Here is a 15,651-nt window from a genome sequence, read left to right on the forward strand (position 1 = left end):
TATTCCGTAGTGTCTCACACCTTTCCCAGTGTATTGTGCGCACATTTGTGCTCCCCATTGACTTCTATGGGGACTGTTGGTGCACAAATATGCAGAAAAATAGAGCATGTTGTGGTGTTTTTTTCGTGCACAGGAAACATACGCGAATGTGCAGGAACCCATTGAAATCAATGTGTTCTATTCACTGCATATTGTGTGCCAATTTTGCATGTACAGATGCCTGTGTGAAGCCGGCCTGACATGTCAGTAATACAGAGCCGTATTACGGACGTATTTAAATACGCTCATTTGAAATCATCCCTTCTCTATTGCGATAGATAAAGGCAGATAGAACTGAAATCAAAATTATCCAACGCCCTTTACAAATTACATTTATTTGCCAAAATTTACAAACTTTCAACTGTTTGCTAAAAAAACAAAACAATCCAACATAACAATGCAAATAGCGGAACACAAGTAATATAACGAGTGATCTCCAGCAGGGGCGTAACTATAGAGGGTGCAGGGGATGCCGTTACACCAGGGCCCAGGAGCCTTAGGGGGCCCATAAGGCCTCTCTTCTCCATATAGGGAGCCCAGTACTATGAGTAAAGCATTATAGTTGGGGGCCCGTTACAAGTTTTGCATCGGGGCCCAGGAGCTTCACGTTATGCCTCTGATCTGCAGCATCCATTGTTTTCCCTAATAGCAGTCAGCTGGCGGAGGCCTCCGTCTGTATGACTACAAACACGACAATATAGTTCCACAACTCCTCATAGTTCACACGGGGTAACGAGAAAAACACATAAGAGTCACGCATGCGCAATAAAGAGTACTAGATGCCTGTCATCTGTGGTCAGGTGACTCGTCCTGCGGCTTCCTCTGCTACCATGGCAACGTGTTCTTCCGCAGTCAATGGATGAGAAAGCCGTGCTTGGTTGCACCGTGGCCAATTAGAGGACAGCTGGGCGGGGCTCGGTGTGGCCGGGCCGTTTGAACGCGCAGTGCCGCTGCTGCACTGTGGTGACGCAGGATGTCCGCTCCGTGCGCCTTGGTCCTGTACGCGGATGATGCGGTGCAGCTCCGGTACCGGGATGGAGCCAGGCTCCTTCTGTCTCCGTGCGGGACCGAGTTCATGTATGAGAGGCCCCAGGCTGGAGGTCACCCGGTCCAGAGGCCGAAGAGGGGACGTCATAGGACGGAGTATGTGACCAGCAGCTGCAGGGTGAGAGCGGCCGGACTGCACGAGCGGGTGGCAGTGTATCTATGGGGGTTAGAAATGAGGTTCAGGGACTGCAGCTCAGTGCAGACTGACACGTGTAGGGTGTGTGTGTGTGTGTGTATGTATGTATGTAGGGGATGTGTATGTGTGTAGGGTGTGTGTGTGTGTATGTATGTATGTATGTAGGGGATGTGTATGTGTGTAGGGTGTGTGTGTGTGTATGTATGTATGTATGTAGGGGATGTGTATGTGTGTAGGGTGTGTGTGTGTATGTATGTATGTAGGGGATGTGTATGTGTGTAGGGTGTGTGTGTGTATGTATGTATGTAGGGGATGTGTATGTGTGTAGGGTGTGTGTGTGTGTGTATGTATGTATGTAGGGGATGTGTATGTGTGTAGGGTGTGTGTGTGTGTATGTATGTATGTAGGGATGTGTATGTGTGTAGGGTGTGTGTGTGTGTATGTATGTATGTAGGGGATGTGTATGTGTGTAGGGTGTGTGTGTGTGTGTATGTATGTATGTAGGGGATGTGTATGTGTGTAGGGTGTGTGTGTGTGTGTGTATGTATGTATGTAGGGGATGTGTATGTGTGTAGGGTGTGTGTGTGTGTGTATGTATGTATGTAGGGGATGTGTATGTGTGTAGGGTGTGTGTGTGTGTGTATGTATGTATGTAGGGGATGTGTATGTGTGTAGGGTGTGTGTGTGTGTGTATGTATGTATGTAGGGGATGTGTATGTGTGTAGGGTGTGTGTGTGTGTATGTATGTATGTAGGGGATGTGTATGTGTGTAGGGTGTGTGTGTGTGTGTATGTATGTATGTAGGGGATGTGTATGTGTGTAGGGTGTGTGTGTGTGTGTATGTATGTATGTAGGGGATGTGTATGTGTGTAGGGTGTGTGTGTGTGTGTATGTATGTATGTAGGGGATGTGTATGTGTGTAGGGTGTGTGTGTGTGTGTATGTATGTATGTAGGGGATGTGTATGTGTGTAGGGTGTGTGTGTGTGTGTATGTATGTATGTAGGGGATGTGTATGTGTGTAGGGTGTGTGTGTGTGTGTATGTATGTAGGGGATGTGTATGTGTGTAGGGTGTGTGTGTGTGTGTATGTATGTAGGGGATGTGTATGTGTGTAGGGTGTGTGTGTGTGTATGTATGTATGTAGGGGATGTGTATGTGTGTAGGGTGTGTGTGTGTGTATGTATGTATGTAGGGGATGTGTATGTGTGTAGGGTGTGTGTGTGTGTATGTATGTATGTAGGGGATGTGTATGTGTGTAGGGTGTGTGTGTGTGTGTGTGTATGTGTGTAGGGTGTGTGTGTGTGTGTATGTATGTATGTAGGGGATGTGTATGTGTAGGGTGTGTGTGTGTGTATGTATGTATGTAGGGATGTGTATGTGTGTAGGGTGTGTGTGTGTGTGTATGTATGTATGTAGGGGATGTGTATGTGTGTAGGGTGTGTGTCTGTGTGTATGTATGTATGTAGGGGATGTGTATGTGTGTAGGGTGTGTGTGTGTGTGTATGTATGTATGTAGGGGATGTGTATGTGTGTAGGGTGTGTGTGTGTGTGTATGTATGTATGTAGGGGATGTGTATGTGTGTAGGGTGTGTGTGTGTGTGTATGTATGTATGTAGGGATGTGTATGTGTGTAGGGTGTGTGTGTGTGTATGTATGTATGTAGGGGATGTGTATGTGTGTAGGGTGTGTGTGTGTGTATGTATGTATGTAGGGGATGTGTATGTGTGTAGGGTGTGTGTGTGTGTATGTGATGTGTGTAGGGTGTGTGTGTGTGTATGTATGTATGTAGGGATGTGTATGTGTGTAGGGTGTGTGTGTGTATGTATGTATGTAGGGGATGTGTATGTGTGTAGGGTGTGTGTGTGTGTATGTATGTATGTAGGGGATGTGTATGTGTGTAGGGTGTGTGTGTGTGTATGTATGTATGTAGGGTGTGTATGTGTGTAGGGTGTGTGTGTGTGTATGTATGTATGTAGGGGATGTGTATGTGTGTAGGGTGTGTGTGTGTGTATGTATGTATGTAGGGGATGTGTATGTGTGTAGGGTGTGTGGTGTGTGTATGTATGGGATGTATGTGTGTGGGTGTGTGTGTGTGGTGTGTATGTGTGTAGGGGTGTGGTGTGTGTGTGTTATGTATGTATGTAGGGTGTGTATGTGTGTAGGGTGTGTGTGTGTGTATGTATGTATGTAGGGGATGTGTATGTGTGTAGGGTGTGTGTGTGTGTATGTATGTATGTAGGGGGTGTGTATGTGTGTAGGGTGTGTGTGTGTGTATGTATGTATGTAGGGTATGTGTGTGGTGTAGGGTGTGTGTGTGTATGTATGTATGTAGGGGATGTATGTGTGTAGGGTGTGTGTGTGTGTATGTATGTATGTAGGGGTGTGTATGTGTGTAGGTGTGTGTGTGTGTGTATGTATGTAGGGTAGTGTTGTGTGTAGGGTGTGTGTGTGTATGTTGTTGTAGGGATGTGTATGTGTGTAGGTGTGTGTGTATGTTGTAGGGGATGTGTATGTGTGTAGGGTGTGTGTGTGTGTATGTATGTATGTAGGGATGTGTATGTGTGTAGGGTGTGTGTGTGTGTATGTATGTATGTAGGGATGTGTATGTGTGTAGGGTGTGTGTGTGTATGTATGTATGTATGGGGATGTGTTTGTGTAGTGGGTGTGTGTGTGTATGTATGTATGTAGGGGATGTGTATGTGTGTAGGGTGTGTGTGTGTGTATGTATGTATGTAGGGGATGTGTATTTGCTGATGTGTATGATATGTATGTAGAGGGATGTGTAGGTGTCTAGGGTGTGTGTGTGTGTATGTATGTATGTAGGGGATGTGTATGTGTGTAGGGTGTGTGTGTGTGTATGTATGTATGTAGGGGATGTGTATGTGTGTAGGGTGTGTGTGTGTGTGTATGTATGTATGTAGGGGATGTGTATGTGTGTAGGGTGTGTGTGTGTAGGTGTGTATGTATGTATGTAGGGGATGTGTATGTGTGTAGGGCTGTGTGTGTATGTATGTATGTAGGGTTGTGTAGGAGGTTGTCGTATGTATGTATGTAGGGGATGTGTTGTGTGTAGGTGTGTGTGTGTGTATGTATGTATGAGGGATTGTATGCTGTGTAGGGTGTGTGTGTGTGTATGTATGTATGTAGGGGATGTGTATGTGTGTAGGGTGTGTGTGTGTGTATGTATGTATGTAGGGGATGTGTATGTGTGTAGGGTGTGTGTGTGTGTATGTATGTATGTAGGGGATGTGTATGTGTGTCAGGGTGTGTGTTGTGTCGTATGTATGTGTATGTAGGGATGTGTATGTGTGTAGGGTGTGTGTGTGTATGTATGTATGTAGGGGATGTGTATGTGTGTAGGTGTGTGTGTGTGTATGTATGTATGTAGGGGATGTGTAGGTGTGTGTGTAGGGTGTGTGTGTGTGTATGTATGTATGTAGGGGATGTGTATGTGTTGTAGGGTGTGTGTGTGTGTATGTATGTATGTAGGGGATGTGTGTATGTGTGTAGGGTGTGTGTGTGTAGGTGTGTGTGTGTATGTATGTATGTAGGGGATGTGTATGTGTGTAGGGTGTGTGTGTGTGTATGTATGTATGTAGGGGATGTGTATGTGTGTAGGGTGTGTGTGTGTGTATGTATGTATGTAGGGGATGTGTTGTAGGGTGTAGTGTGTGTGTGTATGTATGTATGTAGGGATGTGTGTAGGGTGTGTGTGTGTGTATGTATGTATGTAGGGGATGTGTTGTAGGGTGTGTGTGTGTGTGTATGTATGTATGTAGGGAGGATGTGTGTAGGGTGTTGTGTGTGTGTATGTATGTATGTAGGGGATGTGTGTAGGGTGTGTGTGTGTGTATGTATGTATGTAGGGGATGTGTGTAGGGTGTGTGTGTGTGTATGTATGTATGTAGGGGATGTGTGTAGGGTGTGTGTGTGTGTATGTATGTATGTAGGGATGTGTGTAGGGTGTGTTGTGTGTGTATGTATGTATGTAGGGGATGTGTGTAGGGTGTGTGTGTGTGTATGTATGTATGTAGGGGATGTGTGTTAGGGTGTGTGTGTGTGTGTATGTATGTATGTAGGGGGATGTGTGTAGGGTGTGTGTGGTGTGTATGTATGTATGTAGGGGATGTGTGTAGGGTGTGTGTGTGTGTATGTATGTATGTAGGGGATGTGTGTAGGGTGTGTGTGTGTGTATGTATGTATGTAGGGGATGTGTGTAGGTGTGTGTGTGTGTATGTATGTATGTAGGGGATGTGTGTAGGGTGTGTGTGTGTGTATGTATGTATGTAGGGGATGTGTGTAGGGTGTGTGTGGTGTGTGTGTATGTATGTATGTAGGGGATGTGTGTAGGGTGTGTGTGTGTGTGTTGTATGTATGTATGTAGGGGATGTGTGTAGGGTGTGTGTGTGTGTGTATGTATGTATGTAGGGGATGTGTGTAGGGTGTGTGTGTGTGTATGTATGTATGTAGGGATGTGTGTAGGGTGTGTGTGTGTGTATGTATGTATGTAGGGGATGTGTGTAGGGTGTGTGTGTGTGTATGTATGTATTAGGGGATGTGTGATGTGTGTAGGGTGTGTGTGTGTGTATGTATGTATGTAGGGATGTGTGGTAGGGTGTGTGTGTGTGTGTATGTATGTATGTAGGGGATGTGTATGTGTGTAGGGTGTGTGTGTGTGTATGTATGTATGTAGGGGATGTGTATGTGTGTAGGGTGTGTGTGTGTGTATGTATGTATGTAGGGGATGTGTATGTGTGTAGGGTGTGTGTGTGTGTATGTATGTATGTAGGGGATGTGTATGTGTGTAGGGTGTGTGTGTGTGTATGTATGTATGTAGGGATGTGTATGTGTGTAGGGTGTGTGTGTGTGTATGTATGTATGTAGGGGATGTGTATGTGTGTAGGGTGTGTGTGTGTGTATGTATGTATGTAGGGGATGTGTATGTGTGTAGGGTGTGTGTGTGTGTATGTATGTATGTAGGGGATGTGTATGTGTGTAGGGTGTGTGTGTGTGTATGTATGTATGTAGGGGATGTGTATGTGTGTAGGGTGTGTGTGTGTGTATGTATGTATGTAGGGGATGTGTATGTGTGTAGGGTGTGTGTGTGTGTATGTATGTATGTAGGGGATGTGTATGTGTGTAGGGTGTGTGTGTGTGTATGTATGTATGTAGGGGATGTGTATGTGTGTAGGGTGTGTGTGTGTGTATGTATGTATGTAGGGGATGTGTATGTGTGTAGGGTGTGTGTGTGTGTATGTATGTATGTAGGGGATGTGTATGTGTGTAGGGTGTGTGTGTGTGTATGTATGTATGTAGGGGATGTGTATGTGTGTAGGGTGTGTGTGTGTGTATGTATGTATGTAGGGGATGTGTATGTGTGTAGGGTGTGTGTGTGTGTATGTATGTATGTAGGGGATGTGTATGTGTGTAGGGTGTGTGTGTGTGTATGTATGTATGTAGGGGATGTGTATGTGTGTAGGGTGTGTGTGTGTGTATGTATGTATGTAGGGGATGTGTATGTGTGTAGGGTGTGTGTGTGTGTATGTATGTATGTAGGGGATGTGTATGTGTGTAGGGTGTGTGTGTGTGTATGTATGTATGTAGGGGATGTGTATGTGTGTAGGGTGTGTGTGTGTGTATGTATGTATGTAGGGGATGTGTATGTGTGTAGGGTGTGTGTGTGTGTATGTATGTATGTAGGGGATGTGTATGTGTGTAGGGTGTGTGTGTGTGTATGTATGTATGTAGGGGATGTGTATGTGTGTAGGGTGTGTGTGTGTGTATGTATGTATGTAGGGGATGTGTATGTGTGTAGGGTGTGTGTGTGTGTATGTATGTATGTAGGGGATGTGTATGTGTGTAGGGTGTGTGTGTGTGTATGTATGTATGTAGGGGATGTGTATGTGTGTAGGGTGTGTGTGTGTGTATGTATGTATGTAGGGGATGTGTATGTGTGTAGGGTGTGTGTGTGTGTGTATGTATGTATGTAGGGGATGTGTATGTGTGTAGGGTGTGTGTGTGTGTGTGTATGTATGTAGGGGATGTGTATGTGTGTAGGGTGTGTGTGTGTGTGTGTATGTATGTAGGGGATGTGTATGTGTGTAGGGTGTGTGTGTGTGTGTGTATGTATGTAGGGGATGTGTATGTGTGTAGGGTGTGTGTGTGTGTGTGTATGTATGTAGGGGATGTGTATGTGTGTAGGGTGTGTGTGTGTGTATGTATGTATGTAGGGGATGTGTATGTGTGTAGGGTGTGTGTGTGTGTATGTATGTATGTAGGGGATGTGTATGTGTGTAGGGTGTGTGTGTGTGTATGTATGTATGTAGGGGATGTGTATGTGTGTAGGGTGTGTGTGTGTGTATGTATGTATGTAGGGGATGTGTATGTGTGTAGGGTGTGTGTGTGTGTATGTATGTATGTAGGGGATGTGTATGTGTGTAGGGTGTGTGTGTGTGTATGTATGTATGTAGGGGATGTGTATGTGTGTAGGGTGTGTGTGTGTGTATGTATGTATGTAGGGGATGTGTATGTGTGTAGGGTGTGTGTGTGTGTATGTATGTATGTAGGGGATGTGTATGTGTGTAGGGTGTGTGTGTGTGTATGTATGTATGTAGGGGATGTGTATGTGTGTAGGGTGTGTGTGTGTGTATGTATGTATGTAGGGGATGTGTATGTGTGTAGGGTGTGTGTGTGTGTATGTATGTATGTAGGGGATGTGTATGTGTGTAGGGTGTGTGTGTGTGTATGTATGTATGTAGGGGATGTGTATGTGTGTAGGGTGTGTGTGTGTGTATGTATGTATGTAGGGGATGTGTATGTGTGTAGGGTGTGTGTGTGTGTATGTATGTATGTAGGGGATGTGTATGTGTGTAGGGTGTGTGTGTGTGTATGTATGTATGTAGGGGATGTGTATGTGTGTAGGGTGTGTGTGTGTGTATGTATGTATGTAGGGGATGTGTATGTGTGTAGTGTGTGTGTGTGTGTATGTATGTATGTAGGGGATGTGTATGTGTGTAGTGTGTGTGTGTGTGTATGTATGTATGTAGGGGATGTGTATGTGTGTAGGGTGTGTGTGTGTGTATGTATGTATGTAGGGGATGTGTATGTGTGTAGGGTGTGTGTGTGTGTATGTATGTATGTAGGGGATGTGTATGTGTGTAGGGTGTGTGTGTGTGTATGTATGTATGTAGGGGATGTGTATGTGTGTAGGGTGTGTGTGTGTATGTATGTATGTAGGGGATGTGTATGTGTGTAGGGTGTGTGTGTGTGTATGTATGTATGTAGGGGATGTGTATGTGTGTAGGGTGTGTGTGTGTGTATGTATGTATGTAGGGGATGTGTATGTGTGTAGGGTGTGTGTGTGTGTATGTATGTATGTAGGGGATGTGTATGTGTGTAGGGTGTGTGTGTGTGTATGTATGTATGTAGGGGATGTGTATGTGTGTAGGGTGTGTGTGTGTGTATGTATGTATGTAGGGGATGTGTATGTGTGTAGGGTGTGTGTGTGTGTATGTATGTATGTAGGGGATGTGTATGTGTGTAGGGTGTGTGTGTGTGTATGTATGTATGTAGGGGATGTGTATGTGTGTAGGGTGTGTGTGTGTATGTATGTATGTATGTAGGGGATGTGTATGTGTGTAGGGTGTGTGTGAGTGTATGTATGTATGTAGGGGATGTGTATGTGTGTAGGGTGTGTGTGAGTGTATGTATGTATGTAGGGGATGTGTATGTGTGTAGGGTGTGTGCGTGTATGTATGTAGGGGATGTGTATGTGTGTAGGGTGTGTGCGTGCATGTATGTAGGGGATGTGTATGTGTGTAGGGTGTGTGCATGCATGTATGTGTGTAGGGTGTGTGCATGCATGTATGTGTGTAGGGGGTGTGCGCGTGCATGTGTGTAGGGAATGTTGATAGAGGGTGTATGCATGCATGTATGTAGGGAGTGGATGGATGCATGTTTGTTTTGTAGGGGGTGTATGCATGTATGTAGGGAATGTTGATAGGGGGTGCATGCATGCATGTATGTAGGGGTGTTACAGTTGTGCTCGAGGTCTGTTATATAGGGGTGCGGTGTGGAGTGCTGCCGGCCCCCTATAACCAGTGACTCTATATCTGGGCGTCAGCTGATACAATTGGCGCTCTTCAGTCTTGTTGCCATGTGGGTGCAGCACCATCAGTGAACAAGAGGAAAGAAAACCTCTGCATCCGGCTGATGTACCGCCCGAGACCCGTCTGCTAGAAGCTCCGCCCGCACACACTGCCCGCCGGGGAGGAGCTGGTATGAGTGGCAGACTCTGCGCCGTTACCGCAGATTACTGGCGTTCAAAACTCCACTAATCACAGTACAAAGTGCCAGTATGAGAGGGGCTTTACACTGCGCCAATCAATGGGACGACACGGCCGTAATGACGAGTGGGTAACTACTTGGGTCACCACTGGGGGGCGTAGTATATGGATTTAGAACCAGATAAAGAATGCTTTAAAGGGGTTCTGTCATTAGAGAAACAAACCCAATACTTCTTACGGCATCTTCTCCTGTCTCCTGCAGTCCCCTGGGTCACCTCACCTCCGGCCGGCTGGATCCTCTTCTTCCTGTGACGTTACGTACATTCCCGGCAGTCTCCTTCCGGCAGGTCAGTGTACCCGGTCACTAGTGACGTAGTGTTTGCTGCCTAGCAGGGAATGCTGAATGCTGGGCAGCCTGCTTCAGTGCGATATCTGGCCGCTAGTGTTTCTTATAGTATATGAAACCCTAGCGGTGAGACACCGTGCTGAAGCAGGCTGCCCAGCATTCGGCATTCCCTGCTAGGCAGCAAACACTACGTCACTAGTGACCGGGTACACTGACCTGCCGGAAGGAGACTGCCGAGACTGTACGTAATGTCACAGGAAGAAGAGGATCCGGCCGGCTGGAGGGGTGGTGACCCAGGGGACTGCAGGAGACAGGAGAAGATGCCGTAAGAAGACTGACGGGGGAGCTATAGGTAAGTCTAGACATTTTTTTTTTTTTTTTTTTTTTTTTACAGAACCCCTTTAACTCTGAATTGTCTGAGCACAGCTGATTGGACTGCACTGCTGGTAAGGCTGTAAGTGCTGTGGGAGGATGTTCTCTGCTTAGCCGATTGGGAGGGTATAGACTTCCATTGTAATCGATTTCCCCCTAGAAGTGCGTGCCCTGTGACCGTGTATGATGATGATATCGTTCAGTCGATGCTTTCCTATCCTTGACCGCTTCTTTCAGGCCTTCCATGTTTGTATCCGCCTTGATTGCATACAGCCAGCCTGTTCTTTGGCGTCCTTTTCTTTGTGACCCACTAGCTGTGCCGAGCATCAATGTTGTTTCCAGAGAACTGGAATGATATGTCCAAAGTACGAGAGTCGCTGTTTGCTGATTCTGTCCTCGAGCGATTTTAATTTTTACACACACACACACGGTTTGATGCGCTCTAGAACCATCTTGTTGGTGGCCATTGCTGACCGCGATATACGCAGCATTCTTCTCCAGCACCAGAGTTCAAAAGCATCAATCTTCCTTCTGTCTGCCTTCATGAGTCTTGCATGTGTAGATGGAGATCAGGAACACGATTGCATTCGGATCTTTGTCGCAATGCTAATATCTTTGCCCTTCCACAGACATGCATTGCACTGCGGGATTGCAAGGGAAATTCTTCGTTTCATTTCTGGTTCTGATTCTATGTACGAGGGGCTGCTGATAAGTCTCTGGCTTTACCCAGAAAGAAACGAGATAGGAAGATGAAACTTTACATTTATTCCACATACTCTCCACTGATGCCAACACACTTCTTACATCCGTATTCCAAGTTCTGTAAACCTTGCAGAAAGGATTTCGGTTGTGCCTCAAACCAGTCATCCGTCGCAGCCATGGCATCAGAAATGGTGTGAAATTTGGTCCCCTTAAGGTGTTTGTTCAGGTTTGGAAACAGATGATAGTCGGAGGGAGCTAGATCTGGTGAATAGGGTGGGTGGTCAACCAGCTGGAAGCCTAGCTCCACCAGTTTTGCCGTGGTCGCTTGTGCAGTGTGAGCGGAGGCGTTCTCTTGCAGGAACAAGATTCCTTTGGACAGCTTGCCGCGCCTTTCGGCCTTCAGAGCTGCCTTCAATTGGTCCAAAAGTTCAATGTAATACCTTGCATTGATGGTGGAACCATTTTGAAGGTAGTCCACTAGCAGCACGCCCTCTTTATCTCAGAACACAGACGTCATCACCTTAGTAGCTGTTTTTTGCACCCTGAACTTCTTTGGGCAAGGACAACCCCTGTGCCTCCACTCCTGACTGCTCCTTGGTTTCAGGGTCATACAAATAAATCCAGGTCTCATCCATAGTGACCAGTCAGTCCAGGAAGTTCTTATCAGTCCGGAAACGCTGACAAATGGACTGGGAAGTTTTTACTTGCTTGCTTTTCTGATCTGTTGTCAAACATTTGGAGACCCACTTTGCAGATGGCTCCTTCATGTTCAAATGTTCATGGATGATGACACAAACACGCTCACCAGAAATCCCCATGATGTCTGCTATTCCTTTAGCTGAAATCAGCCGATTCTCCAGTATAAGGTTGTGCACAGCATCGACGATCTCCGGAACAACAACCTCTCTCGGTCGTCCAGGACGTTCCTCATCATTGGTGCTGAAGTGGCCCGTTTTAAATTTGGCGACCCAGTTCTTAACTGTAGAATATGAAGGGCATTGATCCGCCAATATCTGCGACATATCACCATGAATATCCTTCGCGGACTTTCCTTGCAGAAACAAGAATTTTCTCACTCCTCTGCTCCATTTGCTGTGAATATCGCCTTAGACTCCGCCGTTTTGTTTTCCCGCGTGCCGAGATCACTGTTGCCATAAGCTAAAATTCTGAAAACCTATATTAGACACATAAGGCTTTCATGTGATGTAACATTGGTTACCATAGAATATTATGATAGATGGGGATAATGTCGGCATTACCTGCGGTTCTACAGCAAAATCTGGAAGTGCAGATTTAAAAACATTTCTTTTAAATTTGGTATATTCTTTACTGACTGGATACATTGAATGAAAGAACTGTATGCTGAATACACGAACTCATGTGGACCAATGCTGTGCATTCAGAAAAATGATGGCGTGTCCTGTCAGTCTGTTCACGGACCAAAATCACTCAGGAAAATCTGTGTGTGTTTAACAACAAACAAACTGATGTTCTATCCATATTCACTGTTTTTTACGCATGTTGTCAGATGCAGCATGAATATAAAATAAACACGCGCACACAGGGAACAGCCGAATGCAGACGGCCGATGGCGGGATCCTCGTAGCGGGATGCGACCCTGTGCCCCTGCAGTGACCTCCGGCTTACCTATCTTCACTCTGTGCTGTGGATGTGGCAGCTGGTGAACAGCCGCACGTGTGTAGGGCACAGCCGGCGTGTCAGCTATGACGTGGCTGTGCGATCCTCTGCAAGGCTCGCACTAAAATAGGACATGCCGTTATTTCCACCCCATGAGCGGAATATCGCAGTTAATTTCCGCTCGTGGCCATGGCAATGCATTTTTGATGCATGTCCTATGGGTTGTACTTGCTGCAGGATCCGGGGCTCCCGCAGTGTAAATACGCCTGTGTGCATTGGGCTTAAATGGTGCATTTTTCATGCACCAAAACTATACATCTGTATGATTAAGCCATTAGGCTGGCTTCACATGAGCGCAGCATTTTTGCAGAATAAAGCTTTTTTTTTTTTTTGCGTGCACATCAACATTTTACTGTACTTTTTGCGCAGCAGGACATCTTCATTTGTGCGCGGCAAACAGACTCGCTGATTGAATGGCTAATTCATCAAATGAGTTCCGGATGTCTTCATTTTCCAACCGAATTACGCAGGGTTTCATGCATCTCCATGCATTTTGCGCCATCTATTGACTTCTATGTGGACCTTTGGTGCGCTAATACGCAGGAAAATACAGCATGACTTGTAGTTTCTGTGTATTGTGCATGCAAATACCAACATGTGAAGCCGGCTTTAATCAGAAATTGTACTTTTTTTTTCTTTTGTGCAGTTTTATGAGTCAAATATGTTTTCTGTTTTATCTTCAGGAACAAGTTCTTCAGGCACTAAACTTTCGCAACACCTTTTCCAGCTGTCCATTTATACCTTCAAGCCTGATCCCTTCAGAAGAGACTGTGGTATGTATTGCAGGAACAACACTATGAGCCGTGATGCAATGTTCCTATACAGAGACCATGCGCTGTCACATGCCGTTCTCCTGGCATTACCGCTCAGATTCTGGGAGCCATGATGCCAGGAGAATGGCACCTGACGGCTGCAGGCAGATGTTAGCCTGTGGCACATTTTAATAGATTGCCTGCAGAAATACCGTACACTGCAACACTGAAGTACTGCAGTATAGGGTACAAGCGATCAAACCATCACAAGTTTGATTTCCCTTACAGGACTATAAAATAAGTTTGGTTTTTTGGGTTTTTTTTTTTGTTATGGTAATAAAGAATAATAGAAGTTTAATTTTTATAATTTTTCTTTTTAAGTAAAGTAAAAAAAAAACCAAAAGATATTTGGTATCGCTGTTTCTGTAAAAGTTCAATCTATCAAACTGATGCATTGTTTTTCCAGTGTGATGGGTGTCATCAGAAAAATAATACACAACACCCAGAATTACCCTTCTTTTGTAATAAAAAGCGATCAAAAAGTTGTATGTACTCCATAACGGGAGCAATAGAGACAAAAGGTTGGCCCTAAAAAAACAGTGCCCTCACACAGCTATATCGATGGAAAGTAAAGTTATGGAGGTCAGAAGATGGCAGTAGAATTTTTTTTTTTTTTTAGTACGGCAAAATAAAATACTTTATAAATTTGGTATCTCTATAAAGCTATGTCATTTTTGCCGGAGAGCGTACACACTAAAAACAAGACGCACTCCAGCCCCAAAGATAATGCAATTGGTTTTTTTGGTTTTTGGGTTTTTTTTTCACTCCACTTAGAAATTTTCAAAAGTTTTTCAATACTTTTCTAAGCACATTAAATAGTACTATTGAAAAATACAACTCGTCACACAAAACCTGCCCTCAGACAACAACAGAAAAATAAGTTATATTTTAAAAATGGGTAGAAAAAAACAAATAGTAAAAAAAAATGGCTGTCACTAAGGAGTTAAATGATGCCATAACGTATACAACAAAACAACCCCTCATATGGCTATTTAAATGCAAAAGTAAAGGCAGAGAAGAAACCAGACAACTAAAAAAGCAAAAACTGACTGCTAGGAAGAGTTTAAATGGTTGATAAAGCAAGCTCTTCATTTTGCTCTCTCATCAGACCCTCCTGACCGAGATCTCGGAAGTCACATGGCCATCTCCGGGGGACGATACTGGTTGTGTGACACATCTGCCGGACGGCAGCGTGAAAGTTTCCTCGTTGGATGGACACGCTCATTTACATATGACCGCTTTACAGAAAGAATTCACTGTGAGGTTTCTATGTCAGCTCAGCTGCACCCCTTGTGTTCCAGAACCCCCCACACATAATAATGTGACCTCTGATCCCAAATCAGAAGGGATCAAAAGCACGAGAAACGTGAGCAGGTCAAAATACTCATCTTTTGTCCTCCAAGAGGAGTCTGCAGCACATCTGACAAAATATGCCTCCCGATATTCCTGGCTGCTGCAGCGCTTCTCTGTGGCCAATTGTCCACCATCATTCCAGTATCCCATGGGCTTAGCGCTTCACTTTCACAGAGAGTCTGCCCAAGAAGGTGAGAAAAGGCAATCTGTGGGCACAGAGGAGACTGTGATAGACTGTGACCTCCCAGAAAGGAGAATGGTCTCTGTTTTACCAAGAGCTTTACCTCTCGCCTGTTCTGCTGCACACCTGCACAGGTAGGTGTCAGATCACATCCCTCTCTGGACTTGTCCATCAGTAGCGCACACAGAAGAGAGGGCACCCACTAGCGTCTGGTATTTAATTCTTCTCAAACTCTTCATGACTCCTGGCCCAATTCCTGACCCCTGGTTTGATAACAGTGCCGTTCCTCTGTAGAGGGGGTCCTATACAAGTATTCACCAGCCAAAAGCAACAGTCCAATAAACTCTCTATTTGGGCTGTCTTTATCATTCGTACTTCCTTGCTGGTCATGCATGGTACCAGATTTCCTGGGCCGTCTAGAGACGGGTAAACCAAATGATGAAGGATGCTCCATAGCCCATGTAAACTATGACTATCATACACTGCTGTAGAAAATATACAGATTTCCTTATCAGTAATATGGCTTATGTGTACACACAATACTCTATAGCATCAGGTCTGCCACGGTTATGTCCAGTGCAAGATCGTTCAAACCCGAGAGATCCAATGGCATGGAGCAGGCAAGAGCCCAGAAGCCATATTGGAAACGGTGTCCTCTATAAGATGACTTGGCACCTGTT

The 15,651-nt window shown here is 45.1% G+C and overlaps 1 protein-coding gene across 2 annotated transcripts in view; it reads left to right on the forward strand.

Moving 5' to 3' along the window:
- Positions 1-969: 969 nt before the first annotated feature.
- The window catches only part of C5H5orf34 (chromosome 5 C5orf34 homolog), a 31,293-nt gene continuing 16,611 nt past the window's right edge, over positions 970-15,651 (forward strand). For both annotated transcript variants that reach the window (XM_066602746.1, XM_066602747.1), the window contains exons 1-3: positions 970-1,204; positions 13,309-13,398; positions 14,546-15,105. In XM_066602746.1, the coding sequence (XP_066458843.1) occupies positions 1,013-1,204; positions 13,309-13,398; positions 14,546-15,105 (842 nt within the window). In that variant the 5' untranslated portion in view covers positions 970-1,012. The remainder of the gene's footprint in view (positions 1,205-13,308; positions 13,399-14,545; positions 15,106-15,651) is intronic.

Source organism: Eleutherodactylus coqui, chromosome 5 (assembly GCF_035609145.1).
Source record: "Eleutherodactylus coqui strain aEleCoq1 chromosome 5, aEleCoq1.hap1, whole genome shotgun sequence".
NCBI classification, from domain to species: Eukaryota; Metazoa; Chordata; class Amphibia; order Anura; family Eleutherodactylidae; genus Eleutherodactylus; species Eleutherodactylus coqui.